This window comes from Lepisosteus oculatus, chromosome 12 (genome assembly GCF_040954835.1).
Source record: "Lepisosteus oculatus isolate fLepOcu1 chromosome 12, fLepOcu1.hap2, whole genome shotgun sequence".
NCBI lineage: Eukaryota > Metazoa > Chordata > Actinopteri > Semionotiformes > Lepisosteidae > Lepisosteus > Lepisosteus oculatus.
Genome location: NC_090707.1, coordinates 36,432,957 through 36,445,147, shown reverse-complemented (window position 1 = coordinate 36,445,147; position 12,191 = coordinate 36,432,957). Strand labels below are relative to the sequence as shown.

The 12,191-nt window shown below is 48.3% G+C and overlaps 1 protein-coding gene across 1 annotated transcript; it reads left to right on the top strand.

Moving 5' to 3' along the window:
* Window positions 1–1,795: 1,795 nt before the first annotated feature.
* Window positions 1,796–5,436, top strand: atf4a (activating transcription factor 4a). The gene is made up of 3 exons (XM_015359609.2): window positions 1,796–1,980; window positions 3,179–3,583; window positions 4,033–5,436. Exons 2-3 carry the CDS (start codon window positions 3,313–3,315, stop codon window positions 4,989–4,991), a joined length of 1,230 nt encoding a protein of 409 aa, XP_015215095.2. The 5' UTR covers window positions 1,796–1,980; window positions 3,179–3,312; the 3' UTR covers window positions 4,992–5,436.
* Window positions 5,437–12,191: the final 6,755 nt, after the last annotated feature.

Below are 12,191 nucleotides of genomic sequence, written 5' to 3'. Positions count from 1 at the left end.
ACTATATATAGGTCAGAAACATGATCATGGTTCAGAAAGAAGTGCCTGCGATGAAAAGTGCTTATTGTTCTTTGTACACGGCGGAGCAGAGAGAAATTGCGATAACTATTCCAATTTTGGGGAGGGCAATTCACATTGCACGGTTAATTTGGCTCAATCGACAGGTTCCGACGGCGCGTTTGGAAAGGCAGGGTTTTCCCTTATTTTTTAAAGGCGCCGAAATCTCCAACCAGAATTTTGAAATGAAACCAGAATTTCAAACGTTTCAGGCGCCCTTTTAGTCAACTGGCGGGTGTGATTTCCGTGACAGAAATATCCGATGTCACCTTTTTTTTTTATGTACTCTAGCTGAGGTCCTTTAGGTTATGTATCGTGAACGGTACGATGTGAAATAAAGGGTATTTTCCCTCTTATTTAATGTGGACAATTTCCTTGTTATCATTTGTCGAAAGGTTGTTTTATTTAGTACTCTATCGGATACGAAATTGTATCCGCCTTATCACGACATCTCAGGAAACATTTTAAAACGCTCAAAAACTGTATGAAGTACATCAAAAAGACTTTAAAATATAAACAAGACCTATTGTTATCAGTATTTGGATTAACATGGACTAATTGCGGGGAATAAGTACCACTACACCTAAAACACGTGGAGAAATGTATTTTCATAACGCAGCTGTGTTCTAGAGCAGATAACACATACAGACCTCTAAATATGTTCAATACATCCTTTTTTTAAATGAAAATAAAATGCTATGTCTTTTAATCTTATTACCGGAGTATATAATTGAGAGAATTCTCAAAAATGACGTCAGTATTATCTTGTAGTATTAATGAATACATTGCTTTCCCGCCCCTTCTCGTCATTAACAACAAAAAAAATCCCTCTCTCTCAATTTATCGATTTTTTTTTTCCCCTTCTGACCGCGTCAACCTTAACCACTGACTCACACCTCCCCGCTCATCCGCTCCTGTCAGCTCATCCAATGAGAGGGAAGAGTACACGTGAACGGCGCCGCGGGAGCCAATCAGCGTTAGGAGTTGTTCTACAGCGCTGCGTGACCGGGTCTTCCATTGTAGAAAGTAGTGCCGACAAAGACACCAGCAGCCTTAAGGATTGTGACGTAAGCTGAGCTTTCGATACGCCACGTTCGATTTTCAAAACTATCAATAATTGACATCGTTAACTGTATTGCAAAATAACGGGAGTCCCCGTTTGTTTGGGTTTCCGTGTGTCGGGCTTTGTTATGGTCCTGCCGGATGTATCTATGCCCGCGCATACGTCATACGTGACGTCATTTTTGCGCTAAAAAGAAAGGGACGCGGGATCATGTTCAAATGCATTCTGAAATTAAAAAGCGGAAGAAACACAGCAGAATTTAACAAAAAAAAAAAGCGCCAACAGTGTGAACGAACAATCGATGAGAAAAACGGCAACCCAGGTCGGTTGCATTCAATGGGCGGGGCAGAGAACCTAAACTGCTATTTAAACCTTTCAAGTTTATCTTCATCTTAGGTGAACTCGCGACGCCCTCCATGATTTTCCTTTTTTAAAAGAAAAAACCGCGTGTGTTTACGAGCACACACGCTTCAAGGCTTCTAAAACTGTCATGTGGAATGAGCACGGCCGTGAGCCTGTCGCGCCCGACCAATGTTTTCACCAGCGCCCTACTTCCCGGCGCGCCCGAGCTCCGCTATTGGACGAGTGGCGGACTGATACGAGCGCCCAAGGATGAGTCGCCCTCGGAAGGACACACGGCCGTGGCGGTGGCTATATAAGCGGAGGCGGATGACGAACTGCCACATTTCTGCCCTTGAAGAACAAGAAGAAGAGAGTCGTTTTCAGATCCGTGACACGAGCGGCCCCGCTCCCCACCCCACAGCAATGGCAGTATAACGGCGTGCAGCGGCCCAACCAGCAGCGGCAAACCCGGCAGTGCAGCGGCGAATTGCACTGGCTTTATATTTGGCAAACATGGCGTGAGTATATGTTTTGTTCTGCTTCACCCGCGGAGGTCGGAAGTGTAGTTGTGGGTTGCCAAGCAACCACTTCAGTGTTAAGTGAGGTGATCCTGAAAATGAAGGTCCGGGTTATGTTATCCGATTTCTTTTTAAATGGGTAAACCAAGACTGGTGTATGGAGAATGTAATGACGTTTAAACATCAATAATTTCGGAGATGGGGGTCATTTAGTATCAACATATGGACGAATGATTACTGTAGAATTTGTAGTGGGGGAGACCCGTTTAACTCATTAAAATGGGCCTATAAACGCGCTCTGCCTTGTTGATAGCGTACAACGTGTCCATTCGTCTTTCCTGCTCGCTTGACGTGTTGAATGAATTAGACACGTTCCGGCCGGTCCCCGCTATTCGATCGGTTTTGGCAACGTGGCAGCCAAGTAAAATGGCGTTGGTCCCCCGCACTTCCCCAGCGCTAGGGAGTGGAGCTCCAGGAAAATGGCGTCTGTTTTAGGGAGTGGGAGAGGCATGCCTCTGTACGGGCAGGGCGACGTCTGCGGCTCATCCGCCACAGCGAGTGGAGCTTGTTCTCTGTGGGAGGGAGGTATTGAAGGGCGCCGAATCTTTGGCCCCGCCCACACGGGTTCCCGGAATAATGGTTGCTGTAGCAACTGCCGGGCTGGGCGCCAGCGGCGTGAGTCACAAGACGAGAGGGGCGGGGCTCCCGCTCGGGCCATGCCCATATTTGGTGTGCTTGTTTCCATTTGCGGGCGGGGTTTTCCTCCCCTCCCCGGCGGGTTGCTGGGGCGTCATGCTGAAAAATGAACCAGGAGAGGGACACACGGGTACCACAGTGTAATTACCCAGGGGGGGGATTTCGTCAAAATCAGACGAAAGGCAACAAGGTGGTTTTGTTCAGTTGTACCCCAGAGATTAAAAACACATACCCCCCCCCCCCCAATACTTTCTGGGTTGCAAATATGTGAAGTAGCAGATCTTGCAAAAGCTTTGAACCAGTTTAAATCTGAAGCCAGTAAGATCTGTCACTGTGAGCAAGCTCGAGGACATTGGGGAGACATGGAGGGGGGGGATGTGCCCCACAACAGGCGGCCCTTCGCTTTGTTCGGCGTTAGTAAATTTCCGTGAATCGCACTACATCGTTTTCCTCGATGGCGTCTTTTTTTTTCCCCTCACCGCTCTCTCCCTTGCTCCTGCAGGTCCCTCAAGGCAACCCTCAGCACTGCTGCAGTCGACAGCACAGAAGACCGGCTCGACTCCCCGTCACCAGCAGACCCCTCGGCGCCCCCCCTCTCTCTGCCCGCCTTGTTGCTCTGCCCCGCGCTGACCAGCCATGCTGTCGCTGAGCGCCCGCCTGGGGCTGGAGGAGCCCCTGTGGGACCAGCCGTTTCTGACGGCTGACTCCCTGGGCTCCCTCCTGGGTGAAGAGCCTCTGGAGGGGGCGCCTTCGACCCCCTCCGATGCCTCTCTCTCTCCCTCCTCCTCTCCCTCTTCCCCCTCTCTCTTCGGCTGCCCCTCTCTGGGCAAGGCTGATGATGACCTGGGCCTCCACTGGCTGTCCACTGGCACGCTGCTGGACGCCACCGCTGTGAGCAGCGGGAAAGGTGAGGCTTTGCGTCTCCGGCCTGCGCGCTTTTCCTCGCGGCTGTGTCCCGAGGTTTCTCCGGCGGCACCGGAGTCTGCCGTACGAAGCACCTTACAATACAAACGTGTTCTTAGACTCCTGATCTCCTGAGCTCCCTCAGCACTAGAGATCTGTATCCAGACGTTTGGATGAGGGGGTGCCCTCTCCTGTTGTGAGCTGGTTTGTGGGTGGCGTTTTTTTCTTCCCCCCCAGGGGTGGGAGGCTTGGTCTTGTTTTGAAGATTTTTGGGGTTGGGGCAAACGCTTGCATGCTGGTCAGATCGCAACATCCACCTGTGGACGTTTAGAAATAACTGCGGTTTTTATTTTTTTAAAAAATCCCCAGCGCTGTCTCTTTTTTTAAAGTCACGCCAGTCGATGAAAACCGAAGTGCTTATCCCCCCTGTGTTTCGTCTCCCTTGCTCCGCAGAGTCGGAGGATGCCTTCTCCGGCATGGATTGGATGGCGGAGAAGATTGACCTGAGCGAGTTCGACCTGGATTCCCTGATGGGCTCCTGCGCGTCGGACGACCCTCCCAGCTCACCGGAGGAGCTCATCGCTTCCTTGGAGAACGACCTGGACCTCGACCTGGACCCCCTCCCTCTCCCCGACCCCCTGCCCGCGGTCGGCGCCGGCGGCCCCCTCGTCCTCTCCGACACCCAGCAGGACGTGGCCGTTGCCCTGCCTGAGCTCCTGCTGCCCCTCCCCCTCCCCCTGGGGGGGTCCGTATCGGAGCCCCTAGCCCCGGCGGAGCCCGAGATCAAGAACGAGCCCGCGTCCCCCCCTTCCCCTCCGGAGCCCACCTTCACCCTGGAGCTGGGCAGCGAGGTGGACGTGTCCGAGTGCGAAAGGCTGGGCGCCGGCCCCCCGAAGCTGGCCGTCCTGACCCTGTCTGCCAACCAGCTCGTCCTCGTCCTGTCCGCCAAGGGGGAGACGCCACCCCCGGACGACGGCTGCCCCTCGGACAGCGACAGCGGGATCGGCTCCGGCTGGGGCTCCCCGCGGCGCAGCCCCGGCCCCGAGGGCGGCCCCACCCCCCCACCGGCGGCGGCGGGCTCGGCCAGGGCCCAGCCCTACCCCTGCCCCTCCCCGGCCCCCCAGGACGGGCCGGCGCTGACCGGCAAGGTCAAATCCGCCGGCGCCCCCAGGGTGGTGGAGAAGAAGCTGAAGAAGATGGAGCAGAACAAGACCGCGGCCACCCGCTACCGCCAGAAGAAACGGGCCGAGCAGGAGGCGCTGGGCGTGGAGTGCGCCGAGCTGGAGAAGAGGAACAAGGAGCTGGCGGAGAAGGCCGACTCCATCAGCAAGGAGATCCAGTACCTGAAGGACCTGATCGAGGAAGTGCGCAGCGCCAAGAGCAGGAAAGGCCGGAGCGCTGCCCCCCCCTGAGAGGGAGACGGCCGATTGTCGTTGGTACATTCGCGTTTGGTTCAGTTGTCATTTGTCAGCGCCAAAACAGTCCTCCCCCCCCCCCCCCCACCTCCAACTTCAGTGATATTAATTTCTCTGTTCCGAATAAACCATAAACCATTATTCACAGCCTTGATATTCAGCCTTTTAATTCTCTCAGCATTATGGATCACGCGTTCAACCCAAATGATGAATATGGGGCTTCCCCACCCCTCCTCTTTCTTCTTCATTCGTTCATGACTTGAGTCGTTCTGTACAGAGGTCTTCACTTATTGTTTTTGCCTCAATGTTATTTAATAGAAGTTGGCGTGCTTTTTGTCTGTATATATAGTGACCTGTACTGCCCCAGGCCTTGTACAAACATGCATTTGGTGTTTTTCTGCATAACGTTTTTTTTTTCTAATAAAGCACTTAACAAAACGTTCACGGCTGATGTGGAGATCCTCTTGAATGCAGATTTAGTCTGTACAATACCAGCTCCTTGGTGTTGGGTTGCACATCTGCAGTGATTAAAGTGGTCTAGTTTTCCAGGGTCATGCGAGTCCCAATGGAACAGCATCAGATGAGATAAAGTAGGAAAATAACACAAGTAACCCCCAGGCTAGCTGCCACGCGCAATATGGAGTGACAATTGGGTCTTTCGGTTCTGGCGATTCTTCCTGGAATGAAGTCACTGCAGGGAGAAGGACCTGCAGTGTGGCCAGTTCAGAAGACGCTGGGGGGTCTGTGCTGGGTGGAGCATGACAACTGGCCTCCGAAGAGTGGAGAAGAGGTCATTCTGGTGCAGTGGCTAATGGGTAATCTGGTCCTGGTTTCACTTGTACTAATGGGGGTTTCCCACTTGTTCGTGGTGGCCTTCCTGTTTTCCCCCACCTCACAATTTTAACCAACTGGACGCATTGTCAGCCTTAATCCAATTATATTTTACTTTTGACAGCAGATTTTTCAGATTTTAAAGACCTTTTTTATAGTTCATGACCATTCACTTATTAAAGGTACAGTTTACTAAAACTGGGTTGGACATATTACAGTCATATAGCTGCTTAATTAGACCCAAGTACGAGACGCGTTACATGAAAGGAGAAAAGCTGGGAGGCAGTGAGCCCTCCGGGAGCTGAGACCCCCTGCTGTGAATTAAAGTTGTATTTATTCGTGCACAGTTCATATTTAATTGCCAGGTTTCTCACAGGGCTACTGAAGTAGGTTATGAAGGAAATTAGGTGCAGGCTTAGTATTAGGTAAAAAAGGTAGAAGTTATCAAAGAGACCGATGCTGCTGGGGGTGGAAAAGGGGAGCTAATGATTGTTTAGGCGTGTTTGCCTATTTTCCTGCTGTGTTCACGGTTTCAAAAATATCCAAATGTGCGTTGATCTAACTTCAGCGTACAGAATTATGTGTTTTAATCTAACGTATACTGATCGGGCTTTTCCAATAAGATGGCTGTGATGCTACTGCGGACGTTTCTCCGGTTGCACGTTTGTTACCGCATTTGAATTACATTCTTTAACTCAGAAATTGGCACAGGGTCGATATCAACTAGAAATCCAATTTAGGCCAACGCAAATACAAAAAAAAAAAAACAACAGAAGTCAAATCGGTTTGAGGAGATCGTTTGCAAGATCTTGCTTTATGGCTTTATTGGGCCAACATGTACACCTCGGGCAAAGGCCTCCCAATACCATTTTGGTGTATCCCTCAAACATGGGTGGTGTGTTTTGAATGAGATGGGTGATTGCATAAATGTGCGGGTTTAATTCATTCCACCTGTCAGTTATTACTCGTGTGGATGCGTGAACGGCTTCGGGCCAGCTCTTCCCAGACAGGACAGCCGACACGGGCTCGTCTGGTGTGTTCTGGCTGATCCCACACACAACAGCAGGATGTCACGCCGAGACAGGGTGACCCCGTGCCCTGTGCACTCTGAGCGTTTTCATGCTCAGTACGCGTGAAGTGGCTCGAAAACGAGATAATCCCCCTTTGACGTGGTGCTCCCTCAAATGAATGACCCACTGAATACGTTTGAAGTGCAAAAAAAAAAGGAATCTGGCGCTGGCAGCTGACCATCACCATCAGCCTTCCTCTCACATCGGGGCTGTCCAGCACAAATGCTAACACAGGCGGCTCGGTGACGCTCAGGTCGTGCAAAAAGCCTTTTTTTGCCCCACATACTGCAAGCAGAGAGGGCTGCCGTGCTGTTTGTTTTAGTAATCCACCTCGGTGCCGTATTAAAAAAGCAGCACACCGTAAGAGTGACGTCAAATGTGATTTTCATGTTCTGCGTGTGTCACGGTGATGTAGTACATTGTGCTTAAAACATCGAAGGCATGAACTAGCCAGCATGTCAGTGGGGTTGCAAGAGAAGACAGGTGCGTGTTTGCTCTAGCGGAAAAATGAGCGGGACACGTTTTTAACTCCGTGATTGTTTGTCTTGGGAGTAGTTGCTAGGGATCTTGACTCTCAGCCAGACAACCAGAAGGTCAAGGGTTGGAGTTCCAGGTCAGGTACTGAACTCTTCAGCGAGACACCTCACTCGCAATGCTCCGGCACCCCCGCCGTGTAAAAGGCCAGTTAAGTGTTAATGTACAAAACAATCGTTGCGTGCCTTCAAATATCGGTTCCGGTGGGGTTTAAGTCACTCACAGCCCTGTCTCCCAATTTAAACACCAGTCTAGGCTCAGTAGGTCGGAGAATTGAGGGGAAGCCGTCCGTCCATCACTGCTCTCCGGGAGCCCAAAGATGCGGCACAATGGAAACGTCCTGGTCGACCGTGTTGTGGTTTTATTGTTTTACCTTTTTTTTTTTCTTCTCCGTGGCCCGGAAAATAAAAGGAGTGCTCACGCTGGGTTTTTGTCGACGCAAACGCTTTCCCGCTGCGCTTCATGGTTGAGCCGGTTTCGCTCACACGCCTTTAGCTTTACAATCGGAATGAGCCGGTGCTGTCCACTCTGTGCAACAATTTAAACCGTTTTTAAACCACTAGCTGAAGATCGCAATTCACCCGTCCTTCTCCGTCAGCAGCACCGAATGTCCTTGTATGTGTGTGTGGAGGGGGTCTGCAGTTCTCCCATGTGCCTCCCTATCTCACCTCCAGCCTCTGATTTTGAACCCTGAACATTATCAGCAGCAGTATTCTCTGTCGTAGGGAGGAGCAGATCTGTATATCCATATTGTGTTTGTACTGACGAGTGGCTGTCAAATACTTCAGCCTGAAGGACTACTGGGCTTCAGGGGAAGAGAGTGTTTGAGCTCTTCAAACAGACATGTTCCCACCTGCCTGAAATGAGCCAAAGTGTCACTTTACAGTCGGGACCAACATTTATTGTTAGCCCTGGCCTGCTGGTCTTGCTGGGGGTATTTCATTGGATTGTCTGCTGTTGTTTCCGCATCGGACAACATCCTGACGAATTCCAACAACAAAACCATTTCACAGCTCGGGAGTTATGTCTTGGCGTGCTTGGGTGTGTGTGTGTGTGTGTGGCAGGTGGTGGAAATGTCACCTGCTTGCTTCTCCAGTTTCTTCCACAGCTGTCGCACCTCTTCAAGCGAATGGCCTGGCCTGTTGCCCGTTTCTGAGTCCCCTGAACCTCTTCTCCTTGTTCACAGACAAATTCGGGCCACCCCAGTTTCCCGAAAAACCGGACAGTCTAGCACGGTGATGGAATAGTAAAAGACTGTCTTTGGAAAAGGTGTCGGTGTATTTTTTAGAATATATTTTAAACATGAAAAGGATGACACAGCAGTGCAGTGTTTAGCATTGCAGCCTTGCAGCATTATTAACAAGGGCCCTGAGATGCTGTCTGTGTGGAGTTTGCATGTTCTCCCTGTGTTCATGTGCGTTTCTTCCTGCAGTACAAAGACATTTAAAAAAGTATGTATATATATTACATATACAGCTCAACATCATAAATACATTCAGATCTTATCACAATAGTACATTATTGCAACTGGTAATTTATATGAGGGCATGCTGGTAGGAGTATTGGCTTCTGGGAGAGCTGGCTCTGGTGTGGGGGTGTGTGTCTGTGTGCCCTGTGATAGACTGGCGTCCTGCCTAGGGTATTGCCTGCTTTGCTCCCGTTGCTTGCTGGGACAGGTTCCAAATACACTGCAACCCTGAATATGATGAATCAGTTAGAAAGTGGATGGATTATATATATATAAAAAAGTGAAAATTGGTTCAATGAAATAACATTGTAAATATGTTCATCTTTTTTTCTCATACCGGATGTGACCCTGCGCACTCGGCCTCTTCATACATTTGCGATATCACAAAGTAGAACAAGCTGAAAAGCAGGCGAAGCCTGGTAATTATTTGGGCGTGGGCTCTGGAAAATTCAAATCCTAAACTGGGAGGGAGGGAGGGAGTTGTGGGGAGTGTTATCTTCACTCCTGACTCCTGCGTGCCGAGATAAGCACTGTTTCAACAATGGGTAGGGAGTGGAGCACCAATGTCACTTTCCTGCTAGAACTCTGCATAAAGGCAAATGGGTTCAGACCTCCTACTGTTTTGTTCCAGTGATGCTTAATTCCCAGGAGAGAGGCAGATAAGACAGGTAATTCGTTGTAACGGATACAGTAGGACATGCAATTCATTTGCACCTGCGTATCCTGCAGCACAGACAGCTTAGAGCAGGTTGAAGGACTCCATCTGTCCTTGCACAGGAAATTTTCAAGGCCTCTCGCTCCAATGTGGCTTGTCCTGTTAAATCCTCTAATTTAGGTGCACAATGTGTCTTTTGTAATTGTGAAGATTACTGGTGTAACCAGATTTGTCTCAGTGTATAATTGTCCCACCGAGGTGAGAAGAATTCTCCAACATTAAACGCTGAAATTATGTAGTAGCCTATATCCAGCCTATCCCTGCAAGCAACGGGCACAAGGCATTGTATACCCTTAACAGGATGCCAGTCTAGGTAGCCTATTGGTAATATATATTTTTGGTACTCCGACCAAAAGCATGGTAGTTGATCACCTTGCTCTCTCACACCTGCCTCCTAGTTCATTGTTTTTCAAGGTACAGCAGAGGCTATTTTCAGAGGCTATTTTCATTTTTATTGAAAAAAAATGTTTGCTTTACCATTGCCGTGAATTGTCTGTGGTGCGAGCTAGAAAATATACTGTAGTATTTGTTAAGACCAAGTACGTAATGAGACCCCCTCTGCTCTCATAGGGTATGTGGATGTTATAGGGATGACTTACTGGGCAAACATGGAAATTCTGACTAATTCTGACATAATCAGATCTCAGGTGAAATGAAATTTCCAAAATCCTTTGATTCCGAGCGTCCTACAACCCTTAAGAAGTTTCTGAAAATTGTCTTAAAAAAGAGAATCTGGGAAACACAAAGAGTTAAGTCAACTCTAGTTGTCGACATCCACAGTGTCTTGTGTCTGATTTTTTTCAAACTGTTTTGTCTGCTCTGTAATCAGGCTACACCTGCAGAACAGCACATCTCAGCAAAAACTACATACTGCATCTCAATGAATGGAGCTGAATAAATATTTTTGTCTGGATAAGGTAAACTAATAATATTAATGTTGCTGTGACTACAGTAACGAGTTCAGGGCCCAGATCCTGTGAGGTTAGATCAGTGGGAGTCCACCCTGGTGCTGGGAACTGCTGTATCTTTTGTGTTTTAATTTTAACTGGGCCCCTAATCCATCCATCCATCTAAACAGTTTATTCACCACAGGTTTGCAAGGTAGCCCAGAGCCTATCCAGGTACAAGGCAGGATATACCCCGGTCGGGACACTAGTTCCTCTTGAGGCAGACAGACACAAGCACAGACAATCAGGCACACACTGACACCAGGTTCAGTTTTCCCAGAAACCAATTGGAGGAATTCAAAGCATCCTGAGGGGAAACCCACACAAACCTAGGGAGAACATGCAAACTCCACACAGACAGCACCCCAGGAATTTAACACCCTGCGATGCAGCGATGCTAACCTCTGTTCCACCTGGGCACTTAATCAATACTCCGAACTGATGCATGAAATTATTTGGATAATTGTTCTGTACTCAGTCCTTATTTCCAACAGCTTCAGCACACAGAACTTTATAAGGGTAAGGCTCATCTAGCTAATTAATTGCTAATTAAGAATTTTCTTCCATATTTCCAATTCAATAGCTCTTAACAAGTGATCAGTTGATAATACACACACAGGTGGGGGTGACACTGTATCTGACATGCTCACGATTTGGAGTAACCATCAGACATGCCCACAGTGAGTCCATGATGTTTCTTCAGCTCTGATCCAGTGGGTTATATATCAACTTTTACAAATCTCACCTGGCTTTTTAAGAGCTAAAAGAAAATTTTAGAAACGGACCTTTGACAGACAATTTAAATCAATTAGAATCTGGAGGACACAGTGCTCTCCCTGGAGAGGGCTTGAGAACGAATGAAACCAAGGATGTGTTCTTTATTTAGCAGCCAAATCCACATTAATCACAACAATCCCTTCTTAGCCGACACAGCATCCAGGCAACAGCTGAGATCTAACAAGTACCTTGAGTACCTGGTTTCAGCTGTGCTACTAGTTCTATACAACAAGGTTTTTGCAATTCCAGTCATTGTGCCCTCACTGTCCACTGGCTTTCAAGCTTATTGGCTTTAACAGCACAGCTGGATAGCTTGTTCCACCCTCCCACCACCCTTTGCGTAAGGAAGTGCTTCCTGATCTCAGTTTTTAATGCACGTTAAGTTTCCACTTGTGTCCTCTGGGCCTCGTTTCACTCTTCATGCTGAACACCTTTGTTTCTTTACAAGCAGTATAGTTTTTTTGGCATGTGTCGATGCTTTCGGCTGTGTAAAACTGGAAAGAAACTATGTCAGAATTTCCTAATAGGCTGCAGAAAAATAAAACCACAACTTCTTAATTTCATCCCATTGAATTACAACAGTACATGTACTTTGATTTATTCTTATATGAAACAATCTAAAAAGTAATCGGTTTAGATATGGTAGAGTCACTATTCTTCTATTTTAATTTGATATCAAAGCGTTACTCTGATTTCTAGTTTCAGACCAGACAAACTTTCTTTCATCAAACTATGTCAGTTTCATTAAGGATCCTGAAGAATTGTTTCACATCCCTTCGTGTTCGTATGGTTTCTATTCCTCTTGCTCAATAATAAAAAGGTTCTGTTCCTGTAGTCTGTCAGGACATTGAGCTT

What these genes read in the sequence shown, in the direction of transcription:
- atf4a (XM_015359609.2), top strand. Translation starts at nt 3,313, where the DNA reads ATGCTGTCGCTGAGCGCCCGCCTGGGGCTGGAGGAGCCCCTGTGGGAC. An exon ending in CGCTGTGAGCAGCGGGAAAG is followed by an intron (nt 3,584 to 4,032) that starts GTGAGGCTTTGC and finishes CTTGCTCCGCAG; the next exon opens with AGTCGGAGGATGCCTTCTCC.